At 41.9% G+C, this 21,795-nt stretch overlaps 2 protein-coding genes across 13 annotated transcripts in view; one reads left to right on the top strand and one right to left on the bottom strand.

The window, feature by feature from the left end:
- The window catches only part of HERC4 (HECT and RLD domain containing E3 ubiquitin protein ligase 4), a 98,136-nt gene that overhangs the window by 36,396 nt on the left and 39,945 nt on the right, over positions 1–21,795 (top strand). For 4 of the 7 annotated variants that reach the window (XM_086900062.1, XM_086900061.1, XM_086900063.1 and 1 more), the window contains 2 exons: positions 18,191–18,285; positions 20,410–20,463. The gene's annotated coding sequence lies outside the window, so the exon portion shown is untranslated. Of the gene's footprint in view, positions 1–7,551; positions 7,656–17,652; positions 17,716–18,190; positions 18,286–20,409; positions 20,464–21,795 lie in introns of those variants that run through there. The other 3 variants (XM_086900060.1, XM_086900066.1, XM_086900065.1) reach the window with 2 other exon arrangements.
- The window catches only part of MYPN (myopalladin), a 68,200-nt gene that overhangs the window by 36,479 nt on the left and 9,926 nt on the right, over positions 1–21,795 (bottom strand). For 4 of the 6 annotated variants that reach the window (XM_086900055.1, XM_086900054.1, XM_086900057.1 and 1 more), the window contains one exon: positions 3,283–4,221. In XM_086900055.1, coding sequence (XP_086756181.1) covers positions 3,283–4,220 — 938 coding nt within the window. In that variant the 5' untranslated portion in view covers position 4,221. Of the gene's footprint in view, positions 1–3,282; positions 4,222–11,672; positions 12,265–21,795 lie in introns of those variants that run through there. The other 2 variants (XM_086900056.1, XM_023930179.2) reach the window with 2 other exon arrangements.

The raw sequence follows: 21,795 nt of genomic DNA, 5'->3' as shown, positions 1-21,795 counted from the left end.
TTGCCCTGAGAGCGTGGTACGTGGCAGCAGCGAAATGTCAGTTCCAGGGGGAGTTCTGACATTGAGCCTCGTGGCACGGCTGAAGGAGCAATGCTCTGCCACTGACATTTCATTCCTGCCACGGATTGCAACCAGAGCTTCCTCGTGCAAGGCAGGTTCACATTAAGCACAGGCTCACCCCCTGTGCCAAATTCATCCTAGATCTTAATCCATTGACTTGACTGCAGCTGAATGTAAGAGAAGTTTGGCTCTAGACTTTGAGCCCTAAAACAGAGAAATGCTTTCATTTGGCAGCTAGGAAGAAAAATCTTAATTAATCTTGCAGGATTTCAGAGTTTCTAAAATTCTGTGATTAGTTGCAGGTCTGGCCTCCTCAAACAAAGCAGCATAAAATGCAACTTTTAAGCTTTGTATGCCTATGTTAAAGAATGTTTTCATGGAAACCTTATGACATACAGCCTGTTTTTAGAACATTAAATCCTCATGACACTTCCAGGATAGCTGTGTATGCCAAACCATGCAATGTGATTCATCAGTAAAATTAACCTAGGAGTGATGTGCCAAACAGTTTGGAAAAATGTAGACACCTCCGAACTTGAGGGATAAAGGAGTGACTCTCCCAGAGGGGAGTAAATGTCACACCTAGCATTACTCATACAGAAGCAGAGCTGTAGAAGGGAGCGTGAGCAGGAGGTCATCGAGCACTTTGGAAATACACTACACCTTTCTCTCAAAGGCTTGTTTCTAACCCAGGACAGTCAGACTAAAGCAGTCAGCAGTAGCAGAGCTCTTCAATTGCCAGCTGGGGTTTGAGGCACACATCCTGTGCTTTGTCACAGTCTTTGTCACTTGTGTGACAAAAGACGCTGCATTCATGATGATACTGAGAAATGGCTAATTTCTCACACAAATTTCTAGATGGGTTGGCCAAATGAGCTTCCTCTGAATTGTGGGTTTGTTAAATTAAAGCTGAGTTACCTTAAAAAACAATCGGGCAGGTCTTTCTGTATTCAGCCAAGAGGACTTGGCTTTCCATATCCTGGTGCTTCAGATGAGTTCCCCCTTTCTTCTCTTGCTCCACCATCCAGTTTTCTTTCCCTCAGTGAGCCCTCATGCAGCACACCTGTAATGCTTTATCATTCCCATGGTTTGGTGATTTGATAAATAATCAAAATAGTTTTTTGACCCTGATCCATCATGAATGTCATTTAAACCATCTTTTACATCAATTTGGTTTGGTACTATCTTGCTTTCAAATGTGATATCTGCCCCTCATATCTTCCAGTCCTTTCTATCCCTGTGATCAGCTTCTTTCTAAATATCCTGTCTCTAATTTCTGTCTTATAATCCCCATTACATCAGACTGCTCCTAGTGTTGACTGATTAACTCCATTACAGAGCTTGCTGAATCCTGTTCTTGTTTCACAATGCTCTGGGTTCCCACAGTACCACTTCCACTTAGTAATTGTGTCTAATATGTGCATTATAAGTCACTTGGGATGCCTTTCTGTGCTTAAGAAGCCCATTTTAAGTCAAAGGTCATTAAGCTTGGTTTCATCAGTTGCTACCTTGCCTGTCGGTCCTTTCCTGGGACTGCTGATTTTTTTTATTCCTTTTACCTATTAAAATTATTAAAATCTATTAAAATCCTTCTGTCCTTGCCCATCTCCACAGACACTGAACTAACTCACCATAAAGCTTGAAAAACTCTTGCCGTCCAAGCAAGACATTTGGTCTGAGCACAGTTCTGCTCACAGTTCCACAGCTATGGCCAACAAGATGCTTCCTTCACTCTTTTGGAAGCTTTGCACAGCAGATCAAAGATAAGCACCATTTTTAGGGAAAAAGTGCTGCATTCTCCTGATCCCCATGATTAATGGTACACAAACCCCAAAGTCCATTCTGTTTTCTGATTTCCTAGTGCTGTAGCAGTGACTAACAAGGCCATGATCACTGGAAGCATGTGAATATTTATCACTCAGTCAAGTGACAATTTTTACTCCCTCTCTTAGTGTTTCTTCTGCACATTGAAAGAATTTTGGATGAACATGACAAAGTTTTGTTAATAAATAATTATGATCAGGAAACTGTTCAAGGAGCCAGCATTCCCAGCTTTCTCCTTAATAGACATACACACACAAACACAAGGGAGAGTTTAGAGTTCCCCCCTTGTTACTTATCTTTTATTTTTTAGTTTAAATTGTGAAACTGAAAGCTGAGCCTGATATTTCTCTTGAGGTTTAACTGCTTGGGACTAACTTTCCCTAGGGAACTTCTTTCTCCCTGTCCCTAATTTCCTAATCTGATGAATTGTGCAGAAGTGTAGTAGCTCCTGTACTGAATGGCATTCACGTAGCTTATTTAATTAATCAAAATTACCAAAATCAAATGTTGAAATAGAAATTTCAATTAAAAAGCTTCCAATTTTTTTGGGCAAAAATAGACCCAAGTTATATCCATTCCTGTGGCATCGAGTGGCTCCTGAATTGGGTACACCAGCATTTTGGTCATCCCTGGATACCTCCAGGATGAGCCCTCATTCCCAGCTTCTCCTCTCTGCCCTTGCGAGGCTTTGGTGACTTTGTAGTGTCAGCTTCTAATTCTGGTGATTGTTAAACACCTAAACTTGGATGACACAAACACCTTGTCACTTTTATGTATGTCAACAGCACCAACATGACTGCTGGTGTAAGGAGAGTGTTGTGGCCTTCTGGAGAAACACCAAAATTGAACATTGTGTGTTGGAGTACAGTCTGTGAACAAGCCATCCAGTGTTCTGAATACGAAGAAAGCCAGATTGAGTTTGTGTACAGGTCCAGATATGTAAAAGAAGATGATTTCACTTGTTGCCTTTGCATTATAAACTATGAATGATGAAAGGTGGAAAAGTAATTTCTCTCTTCCAGGGATCCTACTGACGTTTTTATTATCCAAAGGATTTATCAAGAGAAATAAGCAAGAGAAGTGTTCAGACAGTGAATATCTTAGGGGATTATATTTCCTGCTTGTTTTCTGTTAAAAACCCCCTGAATTTCTGGCACTGTTTTCTCTTTTAGTCAGACTCCTCTACGAGTTTCAGGGCTGAACACAATACAACATTTTTAATGGCATAAGCTCCACCAAGGGAACGGCTCAAAAGTGTTAATTCAAGCAGTGGGTTTAGATTGAAGTAGAAATAATAGTAGAAATAGTAGAAATAATGTTCTTCCCAACCAAGGATTTCCCACCTGCACACACCTAGCATTACAGAAATACAAAATGACAAGTGTAGAATATGTTTACCTGACTTCAGGTGCTGGGATTCCTACCACAATGCAGTCCAATTGCACTTTGGATCCTTCAGGAACCTCCCTGCTCTTCAGTTTCTGAGTAAAGCGTGGTGGTTGTCCAAGGGGCTCATCAGAATATACAGATGCAGATTCTGACTCTGTTTTCAGCTCTGCGCTTGTTAATTGAGCGATGGATTCCAGGTTTGCGGCCCGTTGATCATCTGTTTGTTCAAAAGTTTTCTCTGCTTTGTTTTCCAAGTCTTGAGGTGTTGGAATGGAAAGCCTTTCTCTGTTTTCTGACGTGAGAGACAGGCTGGAGCTACCTTTTTGAGCAGACTTGTTCTTAGAATCGATTTTGCTCTTGTAGTTTTTGCATGTTCGGGGTCGTATTCTTTCAGAGTTGTGAGCTTTGAAAAGCGACGAGAGCTCCTCAATGAAATCTGCTGCCTTGTTCAGGAATTCCTTTTTGGATTCTGACTCAGAAGGGAGGTGGTGTTTCTTTAGATCTTGAGAGCTCCCTTTGGACCCCCTTGTATTTCTGACATGTTCCTGACAGAAGTTGGAGTGCAGGCCATTGTCTGATGTTTTCAAAGCTGTAGACTGGGCCATTTGTTTGTGTTTTCCCGCGTTGTTCAGCTGATCTGGGGGGCGCTGCGAATGTGCCTGAAGCTCATCCTGTTTAGTTTCCAGTGGATTCTGATCAATAGCTTGTCTTGCCAGGTTTACACTTTCATCAAGCTCTTCTTGGCTCAAAAAGGCTGAGAGATCTGGGAGGTCATCTTGGGCAGCTACCTCATCTGAATCACCAGAAGCATTGCCATAGTGGAAATTATGAGAAACTGGCTCTGATCTGCTCCTTTCACTCTTCCCTTGATGCTTAGTTTCTGCTAAATAACTCTCTCTCAGAAGCTGAGATATTGAAGTTGAGGTTTCTAAACTGTCGTCTTGCATGCTGCCAACAGAAAGGACAAATAGGACCACGCCTTATCAATAGCAATTTTTTGGATTGAACACAATGACAGGCTTCTGAAAAGCAGAACACAACATTTTCAAACTGCATCTGTGTGCTGAATACTTGCAAGTACTTGTAATATTTGAAGCATAAGGATGGCCGTGTGTTAAAGGCCTGCTTCTGCACATCCTGCCAGACACTGTTGCTTTTACCCAGTGAAGTTCATCTTCCATCACTTTCTGCTGTCAGTAGCCTCACATAAATTAAGTGTGGTATTTCCTACTCTGTGCAAGGCAAAACTTCAGCTACAGAGCTATTAACTGAGTTTGAATGTCAAGTCTTCATCATTGCTGATGTGTGTTTCTTAGCTAAGAAACAATCTCATGGGATAGATTAATTATTGGCTATTTCAGGGACTGAAAGTTGTTGAGAATAACAGTACTTTAAAGTGAAGTAAATTTAGCTTGAAAGCACTGAAGTAGTAAGTAAATGAACCCTCAAAATCGTAAGAGGGATGTGAGGAGGAAGGAGAAAGAACTAAAATATTCTATAATGACAATTTTTAATGCATTATAGGAAGCTATAATGGTGCTCCTTAGCTTCCTAAATCCAGTATTATTTCTAATAAGCTGTTTAAAGTAAGTAGAGAACTATGTCATTATTTATTTAAAGTAAGTAGAGAACTATGTCATTATTTGATGGAAACATAATTTGTACTACAGAGCTTTCAGAATCATGTTCTTAGGTCATCCTGATTCTGAAAAACTGTACCACAAGAGATGAGAGCATCAGGAAGCCCTTACTTGACCTGCACACCTGATCAGCAAAGCTAAAGCATCCCTTTTGGTACCTGTAATAGGAAGACAAATATCTGCTCTTTACCCCGTTCAGAGAGCTGATTCCTCACAGATACTGAAACAAGAGCGTGGCTGTTTACTGGATCTGTCTCTCAGATTGTGCAGTGCTCATTATCTCCCTCCTCCTTCATTTATGGTGTGGCAAATCCTGCTGCAGTTTCAGGTATTTCTGCCCTCACACTGGTTTATCACACTGCAGAGGGTTCTGCTCCTGTCGTGGCATCGAGAGAACATCCATGCCCTGGCGTTGGCCATCTCCATTCACAGCCTTGTGCAACAGCTGAAGTTACCAGGGACAGAGAAATTAAAAAGGTATCTCTGCTTTGAAAGGCTTTGGGATTTTCTAGTGGGACAATTGTCCCTGGAAAAGGGCTGGTTAAGAACAAATGAAGTGGTAATGTCTCATATTGCAGTATTTCTCCCTGGAGTGTGAGTGCCAGCCCTCGTTCTTTATTTACAAAAAGGAAGGTTTCAACTTAAGCTGTTTATATTCTTCTTCAATGAATGAACATAGAGCTATCATAATCAGATGTGCATTTTGAGACCTTAATCCCTCTGCTTGAGGCACATTTTTTATACTGAAATCCTTTTCCTTATGTAAATTTTGGGCATTTTAGATTTGTTGCTTTTATTTTCATAATATGGGACAAAGAAAATCACTAAGACTACAGAGGCACCCAATCAAAATATTTCTAAATTTGTACCTGTACAAAGAATGAGGAATAAAATGCCATATTTAATATATTTTGAATATAAACTGTAGGCTTTTAAGCACCCTGTCCAGTCCCTGCAGCTGAGCCAGGGACTGTGATACTAATTGAACACTTGGAATTAAATTATCTGTGGCACATAGAGAACATTGATTTGGGAAGACCACACGAGATAATATCATGAGCTGTTTCATGACTGGACAGAGTTTATAATTTAACCTCTTAAGAGTACAAAGAGGCCTCCATGAGGTTTAAGGTTCCTGCTCAGTGGAAACTGCTTTTGCTTGCTCAGCTTTCACTCCTTGGGCAGCTGTGCCACCTCAGTGCAGCTGAACGTGTTTCAGGGCCTCTCTCAGCTTGTTTATGTGCTGATCACAGATTATGTGCTGGAAAGGTCACAGCTAAAGCTAGTTTCAGCTCCCAAGAGTTTAAATACATTTAACATAAGGAGTTTACAGCCTGGAAGACAGACCTGTCCCATGAATGAACTGCAGCCCTAGAACCTCTCCACATGTGGCTCTGGCTGAATTAGAACATCCAGCTCTTTGTAGCTTTACAGGACACAGTGGAAGGCTGTATTTTATGTGTCTAGAGAAGTATGGATTTTACAAGGTGGCAAAATTGAGCTTGCTGCATTTCTTGGCCACTCTTTCTGCAGCATTTCAGAATGTCACATCTTCATCTCAGTGTCTGGAAAGATCATCAGAGCTGAAAAAAGGTGATGCAGATCTTTAGAGAACAACACATGCTCCAAGTAGGGAAGGAATATTGTGTGATCAAAACCTGAAGTCAAATGAACTTGAAGAACTCCTGGAATGTTTTTGTCTAAAGAGTATATGAAAATTATATTGAGACTATTCAGGGTTTCATTTTCCTCTGTTGCTGTGTCTGTTTCAACAGAGGTTGTTAATCACAGTGTAGCTTTTCTGCAGGAAACCATAGTAAAGCAACTGTGTGTTCAGTCTGGTTATTTGAGACTTTGTTCTTGCATGTCTTCTATTCATCTTTTGATGAATTGAAAGCATTGAAACATTAAAGAAATAATTTCTGCTAATTTGCTAAGGGAGTATTGCAGCAACATCAGGAGCTACTCTCAAAGATCTGTTTAGGCAAAATAGTTTTGTAATTCTAGCTTGAAAAATCCTAGTGAGGAAACCATTGTCTGATAGCAAAGGGAGGAAAACAAACAGTTCCCCAGCTAAGAACCTGGAACAACTTACTTCCTTCTGCCCACTGGAGCAGAAGAGGTAGAAGGGAGCAGAGTTCTTCTAGAATTGGAAAACAAGATATTAATGAGAACAAATCTGATGCCAAATTCTCAATACTCAAAGGGCCACTCACTTTTCTTTAGAGCTTACCCAGGGTCAGAATTTTAAATTGAACTCTTCTCTATTTTCAGCTTGTAGAAGATGACTTTTTATTCTATTTTTAGGAATGAAGTAGTTGGGTTCTAGTCAAATGTAGCACTTTAAGGCAGCGATTGTCTACCGAAGTCTTAAAATATTTTGAATTATTTGATATTTTTAATTTAATGGAAAATGTTAAGTTTCAGTGGGTGTTGCTGTGAGGCTACCAAGCAATCCCATTACAGTTATTATTTCTGCCTTGCTTTTGCCTTGAGAAATGCCCAGTTTGTTGTGTTGGGGTTTTTTTCCCCCCAAAGAACTGTGCTAATTGTAATTGCAGATATCTCTGCTGAGCAGATAAGTGCAGATAACTGTGTTGAGCAGGCAGTAAGAAGAACAAACCAGTCAAAACACAGTAGACAGCAATCTGTGGTGGCAGTGAAAGCACCAATCATTTTGCTGACTGGAAAAGCATTGTGATGAAGCTGTATCAAGGGCAGGACTTGCATTGCTGGTTACAGGTAATGTCTTTAATTGCTGTTCTTTGGGGGGGAAATGGGGCCAGCAGCAGCCTGTGGGTCTCTATTCTTCACTGGCTCATTACCTACAGCCCCAAACCACAGTGTGAGGGCAGCATTTTTGGCTTTCCTGGGACACCAGCTGCACTGACCTTGGGCACCTGCTGTCTTGAAAGGCACCAGAGCATGGCACGAACAAAACTGACTCCATGAATTTCTTCACTCTGCTAATTCAGTTTCTATTAGGCAACTAATTGAACAAGCTTTGAGTTTCCAAGAGCCTATAGTTATGGCAATGTTCTCTTATTAGCCAAGTGATCTTTAGGATTAAATATTCACAAAGGTAGAATTGGTTTCCACAGTTTGTTTTGGCAGTGGCTTGACCTGAAAATCTTTACATGGAAGGGAGGAAATATGTGCCACAAGGGTCTTGCAGAGTGTGACTCCAAACACTTGAATTTCTTCTTGTCTGAGTTTTCTTAGACTCATTCCTGAGTCACCACTGAAGGAATCTGAGCTTTTCCTACAGAAACAGCACCAGTGAAATCTCAGCAAGCTTAAAGGAATCCCAGATATACCTGATGTATCTCTGTTTTATTTGGTGAGAACAGCTTCTAATGCATGATGCACTAAAGATAATTTTTCAAATTCTCCTTCTGTGACAGAATAAACAGGTTATATACAATTAGCAGATTTAATGCAAGAAGCACTGGAACATCTGCTTTGGCTTTCAAAAGTCAAAAGGAGAAATTTCAGTCAGTGCATGTTGTTCCTGTCTCAGCTTTTCAAGCTCCATTACTTGTGTTGGGAGTGCTTTTGTGTGCAACCCCAGCCAAGCAAACTGCTGCTTCTGCTCTGCAGAGAGGCACCTTTGTGGGCTTTACACAGCAACACTCTGCATGCCCAGCACCTCAGTGTGGAAACCAGAAAAATTAGCAAATACTAGCGGCCATATCTGCTTCATGATTAATTTAATTGCACATAAATTGCATTTACCCACGGCGAGTTTAACATTTATGGGGCTGTTCCAACTGTATGAAGAAGAAGGCAAGGGTTGACACATCTGCCTTGCAGACAGTGGATGATCACAGTGGCATTCTGGTGTGCCTGCAGGAATTCTCACTTAGCAGATGCCATTGTCACCGATTCTGGTGACAATGTTGACAAGCTGTGGCTGCTGCAAGACAGCTCTGAGCCTCCAGACACAGGAAGGGTTAGGCTGGGGTAGAGGACTTAGGTTAGCACCTCTGTGTGCTTGGGGGCGTGTGTTTGAGAGATCTTTAAAACAGTGTTTAGAAAACTGTGTGCAGGAGGGTGGTTTACTTTTCTGTTTTAGACACTTGAGTGGCTTTGATTTCCATTCCCTGTAATGAGTCAGATAACTGAACTCCCAGTTCCAAGTAATGTAATTAAATATGGAAAATGGATAATCTCCAGGCTCAGGAGTGTAACAACTTCTCATGGAAACAAAATCCCTCAGAAATGGGATGGGATAAATCCTCTCCCCAAGTTACTCTGTGGCAGACTCTGCAAGAGCCCTGTGTGCACTTGGAGTCGTGCCCTGGCCCATGACCTCACTGTTACAGTATTGGGCACCCTGAGCAGGAGGAAATACCCAACTCTGTTTCAAGGGAAAAGCACATTAAGTGCCCTCTAACTTTTTCAACATTTCTTTTATACTCTCATATAATGAAAAGGCCTTTTATTTTTCACTCTGATCACAAAAAGTCTTCCTTATTTCATTAATTAATACTGTCCCTCAACAATTCTCAAAATGAGAACTGAGACCCTTTATCCCATGTCTCAAGTTCCCTTTTCCTCCTCAGTGAATCTCCATGAACTGCAAGGCAAACAGTATCTTGAAGAAACATCTCAATGAAACAAATACATTTTCAGCTGATTTTTAAATTAGAAATTGAGAAAGGAGGACAGGTGATGGCTCTTTTGAGGCCTGCCTGGGATGCTTCTGCATCCTCCTCTCCCGCTGACCTGCAGCCAGGCCTCAGATATCAGGACAAGTTCTGAGTGTACTTCAAGTGCTCACAGTGTAGAACAAGTTTTTATTGATTTAAGTAATGTATACAACCCTCTTTCCTTCAAGGATTGCCCATAGGAGAAAAGTTTATATGAAAAGCCAAAACAGTTGCAGCAGGGATGCACAATTTGGTGCTGAATGTACATAGGGAATTCCTCAATGAAAATATAACTAACAGGCACCAATATTCATTTATCCTGGTTCAAACACAGACACAGCACCCTGCACACCTTTTCTCATGGTTAAAACTGCAAATCCATTTTCATGGGTTGTGAGCCAAATGATTTCAGTCATTTCTGTGAGTCCTGCTGGCAGGATGTGGGAGCAGTGCAGCTCCTCAGCTTTTTCAGTTGTGCCTTTCTTTTTGTCCACTGTTCTGTCTTTTTGATGTTTTTTCAACAGTCTCTAACAACATTGTAACATAAAAGCCTTTGTATTTTAATCATATTTTCAAACTGCAATGTTTAGATGAGATTTCTATTCTACAGGAATAATTTTCCTGTCCAATATTCCTGTTTATGAAAGCAAGCACTAACCCAGTTAAGTTTTAAACAGAAAAGTAAAATGGTTTCTTGTTTTTCTTTCCCCCCACCCCATGGTTTAGATTACAATTGAGGTTGCCAATTGCCTTTATGGTATTGTGTACATTTAAAAAAAAAAAAATCTTAATGTAATATCTATGTGCAAACATGCCTAGACTACTAATTGTTATCAGCTGTTGATAAGAAAGGATTCCTTCAGTACCACAGCAAGACCTGCTGTAAAATCTCTAAAGAATGCACAGGAATAAAAACCAGCACAGAGCACACAGTTCCCCTTTGTGCTTGATACACTCTGCCATGTACAAGACCTAACTCCAGAATTGACTATAATTTTTTTTTTATATGTAAATATTACTCTGCTCAGCTACAGGAATGACCACACTTGCTATTGCTGTTTAATTTTGTTAGCTGTTTCTGAAAGTTAAAAAACAAACAAATTAAAGACAGACAAAACTAGAGAGATATCCTGACCTTAGGAACCTTCAGGTGGTGTAGGAGAGGGAAAAGAGCAGAGTTGAGGTTTATGAAATTGTTCCATTAAAACTTGCTGGTTTTGTTTTCACTCTTAAACTCTAGAGCATCTTCACAAATGTAAACCCAATGACCAAAACAAAACTGCTGATAAAGTAATCAGTGTCTTTAGCACGATCTGTGTAATGTTCTAGTAACATATGCTCAGGAACCTCTCTGTTCTCTGTCAATTGTTGATGTATTATTTGGTAAAACTTAACATGAGCTTCTGATTACTGCTTAATGTTGCAATATATTGGGCCAAACATTTGCTACTGACAGTCAAATACTTTTCTGAGAGAGAGAAAGAGAGCAGAGGAGATAGTGAGAGCTCAAGGGTGAGAGCTATGCCCTTCTAGCAGGACTGTTTCTGCAGCTGTTGTGTACATTAATCCAGAGAGCAGATCTCCCTGCACTAAATATAGCCACAGGGGTCATTTTACATGACAGAATAAATAATTAAATAAATAGAAAGCATTTAACTATGGGGGGGGTCACATTAAATTAGGTTTGATTTTGCTTAAGAAGGAATTCCATATTACGGCATCTTGGTTTAAGGCTGAATACAAGAATGGAAATATTTCACTCCTCCATTATTTCATGAAGGGAAGATGAGCAGGAAGAGGGAAGTATCCCAGCAAGGAACTTTTCAGGTCATTAGAATCTTGTTGACTCTTTAGAGGAGTCAGAGTGGCTCTGAGGGATTTTGAGAACCCCACCAATGCCATTCAGGTCCTTTATAATTCCACAGAACACCTTTTCTCTTTCACTGCAATGCACGTACCTCAGCACAATCTAAGTCAGTTTAAAAGGTATCTGTTCCCTGTATACGCCTTAGCAGCTAAAATTAGCATTCAAATATATATCTTATCAAACCCTTCTGCTACACTCTGCAAAACCAAAACGTAGACCAATCTGAAATTGAGGGATTACCTTTTTTTAATTCCTCCAGCTGCTGCTGCTGCCCAGCCCTGGCAGTGAGTAGCGCTGACAGTTATCCAGAAGTGTGAGATTAAAGTTAAGGAAGCGAGGGGATCCTCCGAGTCCTCAGGAACAGAAACAGCTAGGAGGAGTCCATAAAGAGTGAAGGAAGTTAACCTTGGTTATTGTGAGGATGGCTGGAAGGAGCTGGACAACCTGTCACCACCGGAGCAATAGCATTTGTCAGTTTGCAGGTCCCAAGTTATTTTGAGCAGCGTAAACCATGTGCCCGCGGAGCATTCCACCTCATTGGACAGGGAATCCGCTGCTCCCACAGCACCTATGGGCACAAGTGCCTGCTCCTGGCTCGTGCAACAGCCCCTATAGATGCATATGTGGGTTTTGCTGATTCATCCAAGAGGCTCTGTGGTGGCATTGTATCACTCTTGGCAGCTGCTTTAGGCTTCAGCCTTTTCAAATTACTAGTGATCGCTCTTTCGTTAAGTTTCCATCAGAACTCCAAGGTTACGGTCGCAGGGAAAACCATCAGCTGGGAACAGCATAAAAGTTTTGCAGCTCTGAAGGCAAACTCTGCAAATGTGTGATTTAAATAGTAAAATATTCCTGACTTCATCAGAGTGTTCTGTTTAATAAACAGAGTGAAACAGTGTGGAAATCCTTCAGGATGACCCGAAAATACAGATGCTCAAAAAGCTAGAACATCTAAATTTGTTATGGAATGCACAGAAATGAACTGTTGGAGGAAAAGCAATTAAAAGAGGCAATCAAAACTAAGCAGTAAATAAAACTGAGAGAGAAACACAGGTGGAATAACTTTGACACACTTGAACCAGTACACAGAGAAACCCTGTTACTATATAGAATTTCATTGCTTTAAACCTTGACTGGCTAAAACCTGCCACATCACTTGGTAAAGACAGAGATGAAAATTTTCATTTCTACTCTTCCTACACAAAAAGCGGTCTGTCATTTTAAACATTTTGTCACCCTGCTGGATTGTTGATATTTTATTAAAAATGCTTGTCACAATTCTGATTTTAAAAGATTATTAAAATATTATGCATTTATGATGGGGAATTGATATATAAGTCTTTTCATAGCTAATGATGTAAGAGCTGGCTTCTTGACCTTCTCCCAGGACTCTCAGAACATTATCAAGCGAGCACGCATGCTAGAAAAGGTGTTCATCTGTGGAATGGAGCTCTTCAGAAAGTTATTCTATGAGTCATAACAGTATGAGAAGTCAGAGAGGAAGGCAATTCTTGCATGTAAAATTTCCTGAAACATTGCAGATACTTTTCTATTATTTCTCTCTCTTTTTGTAAACTACTGTCGTGGTTTAACCCCAGCTGGTAACAAAGCCCCACTCAGCTGCTCACTCCTAACTGCTGGTGGGATGGGGGAGAGAATCAGAAGAAAGTGAGGAAGCTTACAGACTCAGATAAAGGCAGTTTAATAAATAAAATAGAAGTTGTGCACACAAGCCGATAAAAGCAAGGGTTTCACATAGAATCATAGAGTAAGCTGAGTTGGAAGGGATCCTTAAAGATCATCAAGTCCAGCTCCTGGTCCTGCACAGGACACACTTCCCCAAGAGTGCCTGAGAGCATTGTCCAAACGCTTCTTGAGGTCTGTCAGGCTTGGGGCTCTGGCCACTCCCCTGGGGATCCTGTTCCAGTCCCCAGCCACCTTCTGCGTCAAGAGCCTTTTTCTAAAACTCATCCTAAACTTCCCCTGGCACAGCTTCAGGCTGTTTGTCTGGGTCCTGTCACTGGTCACCACAGAGGAGAGATGGTTGCCCTGTGCCAGCTTCAGAATCCAACACTTTCCCCTGGTGAACTTCATATGTTTGATGATTACCCAGTCCTCCAATCTGTCGAGGTCTCTCTGCAAGGCCTCCCTGCCTCCAGCAGAGTCAGCAGCTCCTCCCAGCTTTGGATCATCTGTAAATTTGCTCGGTATCCCTTCCAGTCCTTCATCCAAGTCATTTATGAAGATGTTGAAGAACACAGGGCTGAGGATGGAGCCCCACTTGTGACAGGTCACCAGTCTGATGTCTGTCAGTGACCCCACTGACTGTCACCCTTTGTACCTGACCCGTGAGCCGGTTGTTCTCCCATCCCATAACGTGTTTGTGGGATGGACATTTTGTCCAGAAGGATCCTGGGAGAGACAGCATCAAAATTTCAGATTTACTGCAATGCAGAAAGATGGCATCAACAGGCTTCCCTTGACCAGCTTGGTGGGCTACCTTGTCATAAAAGGTTTGATAAGCAGGACTTCTCTCTCACAAAGCTGTGCTGGCTGTGACCAACAACTGCATTCTTTCAGGTGTTTTTCAATGCCTCCCAGAATAATCTTCTCCATAGCACTGCCAGGCACTGACAGCTTTCGTTTCCAGGGTCCTCTTTCTCTCCCTTCTTGAAAACTGGGACAACATTTGCCAGCTTCCAGTTAGCTGGGATTCCCAGCATTGCTCAAAAATCACAGTGTGATGACATCATCTGTTCTTTGTGGATTCTTGGATGAATCCAGTCAGGCCCCATGGATTTGTAGGGATCCAACTGGAGCAGCAGATCCTCCACAGTTTCAGGGTCAGCTGGGAATTGAGCATTCTCTCAGCCATGGTCCTCCAGCTCAAGGCACTGAGACCCCCTTGGTCCATCACCCGTGTTGCAAAGAATGTGTTAAACAGCTCTGCCTTGTCCATGTCCCTGTTTGTGAGGTGACCATCCTCATCCTGGAACGGGCTGGTGTTATTTCTACACTGCCTCTTGTCATTATTCTATTTGAAAAAACTCCTTTTCATTGTCTCCTACAGTTCTGTCAGCTTCAACTCTAGTTGAGCTTTGGCCTTGTGAATTTTACCCCTACAGTGGCAAGCAACATATCTGTATTCTTCCCGTGTCTCCTGGCCTTGCTTCCACTGGACATGCACCTTCCTGTTTTGCCTTATTTCCAGGAGATGATTCCTGTTCTGCCTCACCAGCCTGACTTCCAGCATTTGGGAGTCACTGTGCACTTGGGAGGTGATCTTTAAAAACCATGACCAGCACTGATGGACCCCAGCACCTGCAAAAATATATTCCCAGGGGACCTTGCTGACTAATTCCCTGAACTGCCTGAAGTCTGCTCTCCTCGTGCCTAGGGTTGAAATTCTGCTGGCACTTTTCCTCCTGTCAACACAGATTTTAAACTCAATCACTTCATGGTTACTGTGGCCAAGACAGCCCCAATCCCCTCTTTGCTCACAAGATCCTCTCTGTTGACAAGCAGCAGGTCAATGAGGGCATCTTTCCGAGTCGGCTTCCTCAGGACCTGTTCCATAAAGTTGTCATCCAGGATTTTTAGGAATTTTCTGGCGTGGGTTGTACCAGTTAATTTCTGGCGGAGATTAGAAATCCCCCATGAGGACACAAAGAGTTGACTTGGATGAGCTCAAAGGAAAATTTGTCAGTGTCATTGTCCTGCATAGGAGGTCGGTAGAAGGCTCCCACAATGACATCCCTGTTACTCGGTTTGCTCCTCGATTTTATCCAGAGGCTCTCAACTGTGTCCTTCCCACCTCTGAGCTCCATACATCCGAGCCCTTCTATTCCACACAGCGCCTCCCCTCTGCCTCTTCTGGCCTGCCTCTCCCACCTGAAGAGCCTGTGAGCATCCAACAGGGAATTCCAGGCACAGGACTCATCACTCCAGGTTTCACTCATGCAATGATGTCAGACTCCAGGACTGGGCCAAAGCCAGGAGCTGCTCTTGTTTGTCCCTGCTACTGTGTGCATTAGTCCAGAAACATTTGAGGTGTGGTACTTTGTATCCAGCACCTTGTGAGGCAGATTGAGGGATCTGTAAGCGATCATTTCGAGTTTTGGCACAGCATCCCATCCCTTGGCACTGGTGAGTCTGGTTATGTCCCTTTCCCTCTTCCAAGCTGGTTTAAAGCTCTGTCAATGAGCCTGCTAGCCCCTGTGCTGGAGCTCCTTTTCCACCCTGAAACTGGTGCACCCAGTCAGGTGTCAGAGCAGAGCAGCTGTTGAGTACATCTTCCCATGGTCAACAACCCCTACATTTTTCCACTGAGACCAACCTCAGAGCCATGCATTGGCCTGATGGATCTGCCTATTCCTATTTCATTCCCTACTTCCCATGGTTGGGCAGGTGTTCATCCATCCCCAGGAGAGCAGGGCCCATCCCATGTAATGGTGACATGGGAAGACAAAACTCCATGACTCTGAGTGTCCCTGGAATGTCCCTCTCCTCCCCTGGCTCTGTGTGCTGGGCACGGCCCCACAGGCTCTGGGACATCCCTTGGGTCACTTGGGCTCAGTGTCCTGGCTGTGTCCCCTCCCAGCCCCTCGCTGCTGGGCTGGGGCCAGGGCCAGAGGAACAAGACATCCCTGTGTCACCAGCACTGCTGCCTGCACACAGCCAGAGCACAGCTACCATGGGGAAAAATGTAACTCTAGCCCAGCAAAAACCAGCACCAACACCACTGACAGAATACCCCATGAGCACGAGCTTGTGGTGAATATATGGGAAGCTTGTGTAGTGAAGTCAGCCCTTCTTTTGGGCACAGGTGAGGCATTTTCTGGGTTGTGTTATGTCTGATGTAACTTTATACCTGAAACAGAGATCTAAGATATTCTTTATAGTATCTGTAACAGTAGATGTGAGCCATACAGTGCTGGCAGGAGCTGCCTGTTGATACTGTACCCCGTGCTGCTGTGGTTTGGACAGCGTCTGTAGATGTTTAGGCTACAAAATCTGCAGCCTGGAAACAAAGCCTGATGTACTAATTGTAAACCTACAAGGAGTTCTGCTGAGATGCAATTATTACCATGGAGTCTTGCTGTTTGTGTGCTGTTTGTGCATGATAAGCAACATTATTCAAGCTGATGAAAAAAAATGGAAAAATTTTCCACTTTAAGACAGAGTTTAAGGTTCTAGAATTGCAAAATCATTGAATAATCTGAGTGACAGATAAGCTCAGGGTTATGCAGAAAGTACAGCATTGAGAAACCACAAAAAGTTATGAGGCTTTACTGTGGCAGACAGACCATTGAAATAGCAGATGGTGTACAAGGCCAAAAATTTCAGGAACACAAAAAATTGGAGTATACACAGTGAATGTGCCAGGTCTTGCAGAGCTGGCATTTTGATAGAGCAGCACCAGAGAATTTCAGGTTCACTAGTTTGTAAGTAACAGTCTAAAGCCCATGAAAATACAGTGGCTCTTCTGTCTACATTTATAGAAAAAATTGAAATCAGCCTTTTGCCTGCTGAGCACTAAAAAAATCACTTCAAAATATGATGACCTCCAGCTTTATGTCCTTTTTGTCGTTGCTGGCTGGCAGAAGAATGAGGCATGGTGTCCTGGAATAAATTACATGAGCACTATTTCTCTCCAGATCTTGGCTGTCAAAGCCCAAACTACCTTCACAAGCTCAAACAAGACTCACAAGAAGCGAGTTTAAAATGGAACTTTGTACATGGCTGGTTGGCTGTTATTCCTCAGTAGGATTATCCGACTTTATTTGTCAACCTACGGATTTATCAGGAATGGGAAATTCTTGATTTTCTAGATATTAGGATGAAGTGAATACTATTCTACTAATGGCATGGGCTGAACCATGAAATGAGACATTCCATTTCTTTGAAAGCTTCCTCAAGGCCCTTTGCAGTCAAGTTCCAGTGATTTTGCAGATCTCTCCAGTGTAGGAATCCAGAAATGGAGAGACATTTCTCTGTCTGTCCTGTTCTCCAAAAAGACATTAATCTTGTCTATCACTGATAGAAAGGCTTCCAAATATCCCTGGGTAAACCAGGATTGATAAAAATTAAGTAGAAAGTAGTAGAATGTTTAGGATGTCACTGAAGTGAAAAATAGAGATTTTAGAGGGTTTAATAGATGGAGTAAAGATGGAGGGAAAAGGGTGTAAGTTCTTAGCTCTCCTTCTTCCTTCTTCTCCAGGATTCTGCAGTTTTTAGAAGCACAAAGAGTGATTGGTTGAAAGTCAGTGACAGTTTTAATTGTGTAAGTAGATATAGAAAACTCATTTGTTAATTTATAGAAACAATTCACCTGTCTATTGTTAATTGGGTAAAAATGGATATAAAGATGAAACAGCCGCCTGGTTCAGGGCCATTTTGTGCCTTCAGAGCCAAAGTGAGGCAGGTTATGGTGAACTGAACTTGTGCAGAAAGTCTGGAGAGACCTGCCAAGTTCTGTGATAACATCCTAATAAACAGGAGAAACAAGATCCTGACGAGCTCTGGAGTTTTCTTCAGGCCCAGAGAACTGAGATAAACGGAGCTCCCATGGAGAAGGATCCCAAAGGAGCTCGGCTCAGAAGGGACCGAGAAATCCGTTTGGAGAAGTGCAACATCAAGCAGAGAAAAAGTAACATCCAGAGCCCTCTGGAGCAAGTTTTTGCTGCCCATTCCTGGTTTGCATCCCAGCAAGAGCTGATCCTGCTCTTCCCAAGGCTGATCAGATTTCTTTCTAACAGGTAGTGTGTAGCAGTGCATCAGCCAAGCTTGTTCTAATGGGCTGAAGGAGTACCTGCAGAAGAGAGGCTTACACTGTGACCATTCTGCTGGCCAGGTATGAATGTTGACTCTCAAAGTGGCCACTTTGCTTTTTGTTAGACTGTTCCAAGGGCAGTGAATTGCTCCTGACCTCTGCAGCTTTGGGCAAGAGCAGTGACGTCTTTTCTTGAAGCATCAGTGGCAGTTGCTGCTTTAATAGCTACAGTTAAAAGCTGGGTAATTTGAACAGCAGTGGCAAGCCCTGTTTCTCTTTTACAGACTTTAATGAATTATCTTCAGGCCCTTATGCCTTTGCTAAGAAAAGTGTTAATGGCAAACTTCTGGATGTTCCTGGAAAAGCTATTTCAAGTGATTTACAAACCTTGTGTAAGATGAGTTGGGTATTTTCTATTCATATCACTATGCAGCACATCTCTTACCATGAGTCTGCCAGGTATTGTGTAATCCTAATTTGTATTCTAATTTTAGAAGCAGAGACATATTAGAAGGATGATAGAAATGGTACCTCTTTTCTATAGAAAGTACAAATAATAATGTTAAAACATTCCTTGCACCCAGCCCAAACCAGACTTTATCACAGCTTCAATCCTCGCCTCATCTGAGGATTGCCCAAGTGTTGGCAGAGAATTTTTCAGTCTTATTTATTATTTAGATAAAATGTACTAGTGATTTATGGGGCCCTGATGCTGTTTCCAATAAAATCAGAGCTTGTTCAGTCACTATCATCAGTAGGAGAGGAGTCAGACTTTCCCAGAAAGTTTTAACTACAGTAATGAAAGCAATCTTCCAGTCATCCACACAGACCCACAACCTCTTGTACCCCAGCGTTCAATCTATTTGCTTTTCAAAATTATTCAGTTATATTATTATTCAAAATATACCAGTAGTTTGCTTTGTTGCAGTAGGCAAAGTACAGCTGAAAAATGTTATAAAGATAGATAATCCCCAGAATATGAAGTAATTGATGGTATGGGTGGCAATTGTAAAAGCTGATTTGTAAAATCCCTTTTCTTGTAAAAAGCTTCTACTCAATTGTAAAAGTGTTGGGTTCTTTAATGCAGATTCCCTGCCTAATAAAACATGGAGAACACCATGTCCTTATTTTAAATTATGGTATTTTTTTCTTGTCTTTTATTAGCCATTGTACAATATTATCTTACAAATATCAGCCTTTCAAAAACGCCTCTGACACTAAAGAGTTAGCAAAAAAGCATTCACAGGCATTTTGCTGTTCCTGTACAGTTAATATTTCATTAGCTTCTCCTACATTCTTCCTTTTCTAAGGGAAATTACATGTGGGGTTTTTTTTTAATGTTGGGATATCTAACCAACATTTTACAAGCTGCTAGGATTCAGATTTTCAAGTGGATAGTTTCTCTTTATGGTTCAAATAGAACACACATGAGCTCTCCCTGGGAAGGCTCACGTGGCTGAGGAGGATCTCCTGGCAGCTACCACCATGTCTGGGTGCAGTTTGGCTCACAGCAGCCTTCCTCCCGTGCTCAGCACCCTCACATCTCAATGACTGTAGAGCAAATACCAACACACAGAGACCGGCAGCTGCCCAAAAAGCAAAAGTTTGATGCAAGCTCTTATATCAGACTGGTTTTAAAAACTAATTTAGAAATTGAGATAAAACTAATGAGGACTCCTATCTATACAGTTCAATGTATTGGAGATTATGTCTGGTAATTGACAGAAGCACAAGATCAGAAAACAATGATTAAAACAACCCAGAAGCTGGGTTTGATTACTGAGTATGTGCTCCCCCATTCATGACTTTCTTTGGGCAAGTGAAGCAGGAGGAAGCTTGATTTGACACTGATGCCAAACAACCAGCTTGATTGAAAAGAGATTTACAGTCAGGGCTACTGCTCCCAGCATCACCAGAGACTGTGGGATCCATTTTCACACTATAGGATTTCACTGTCCTGATTGCAAGGCATGATTAGACCAAACAGAGCCTAGAAGGGATCTGATAATGCCAGTTCTGGTGTTGTCTTCACCTAATTTTGGACACTTCTTGGTGTGTGAGGTTTGCCTTCCTACTGTGACCCCTCTCCTTCCCTGTCTTCTTTTCCTTCATCTCTTTATTTCTTGTCTTTCATGTCTTTCCGTCTCTTGTTTTTGACAGGAACCTGGTGTAGCAGACAAGGCTAATTTTGTTGTGTTGTTTCAGGTCTCCAGCTGAGCCAGCCCCGGCTGGAACTGCCTCAGCCCGATGCTGCTACAGGTGAGCGACATATCAGTGGAGCTGACACACCAATGGATTTGTTTTCCTGGGATTCAGTGTCAGAGAGGGCTCTAAGCCAAACACAGGCCCATCCATTTCAATTTCCCATTCTTTAGAACATCCATCTCCAAAACATATAATAAGGATATTCATAGCCATAATTGATGCCAGCTGAACACGTTGTCAGAGTGGCTGGTACAAAGTGGCTGCTTAACTAAATCTAAAGGAAAAAGAAATACTGGAGTATTTCTACAGTGAAAGCCATATTATATACTTTATATTTTGATTATTTGGACTTCTTCTTGTGTTACTTGTAGGAAAGTTTAACTTTTTTCTGCTGGTAGCTATTTCTGTGGTTGATATTAAGTAGATATGACATCTGTGTCTGCCTTTGTTAACCCCTTACTGTTATCCAGAGACAGGAACATGGATGCTTTTGACTTGGGGATGAGATTAACACAACAACATGTTGTGAATTGTATTTTTAAAAGTGGACTAAGAGTCAGTCCAGGGAGGCATATTTTGTAACCACAGTCTCTATTTCCAATTACACATTTGTCAAACAGAGATTTACAGTTCACTCCTTATTCTTATCACTTAAATGGCTTCATACATCTAGAACAGAGAGCAGTATTTCAGCCAGGTTCCCTGCAAGTAAATTCCCAAACCCTGAAAGAACAGGGAACTCTCACTGAGAGTCTATTTTCAAGTGGTTTTAACATGAAAGAACAAAACAAAGTGTGGCTGTTATTTGTGGAAACCCAATTAATGTGAGTTGCATGGTAATGAGGAAAAGAAGCCCAAAGAATCTTGATTTCTGTCTGAACTAAGAGCATTATCTATAAAATATAGGTACCTTCAGTACCTTTTTTCTGCTTTGGAGTAGTGTCTTTCCAGTGTTGTTTGGTCTGTGTTAGAGGCCCTGAGGCTCACAGCAAATTAATCCCAGAGGGCCGGGCAGGTGGCAGGAGGAGGAGCTCAGCGTGTGGCAGTGTAGATCAGGACCCTGAGGATTTTAGATAACCCAAACCCAGAATGAATGGCTGGTGTTTTAAGCATCACCTGTTCTAGACAAGCAAAACTGTCTAGAAAACAAATACCAGCTCTGTCAGATGTTTAATAGGACCAAATATTCAATAACTCTGTTGTCGAAATTGTACCTCACAAGATACACCCCTAATAAGAATGTCTAAAATCATTGGTAGATGAAAATAAGGAGAGAACATTCATGGATTGTCTACATTTTAAAAATGATTTCTTGAGACCTTTTGCTTTCCAGGCACATTCAGATGAGAATTTCAGTGTTTATCAGTAGTGGCATGAGAATCAGCT

Source organism: Cyanistes caeruleus, chromosome 8 (genome assembly GCF_971803275.1).
Source record: "Cyanistes caeruleus chromosome 8, bCyaCae1.hap1.1, whole genome shotgun sequence".
Taxonomy (NCBI): domain Eukaryota; kingdom Metazoa; phylum Chordata; class Aves; order Passeriformes; family Paridae; genus Cyanistes; species Cyanistes caeruleus.
The sequence above is the reverse complement of the archived record's forward strand: the minus strand, read 5'-3'. Positions and strand labels throughout refer to the sequence as shown.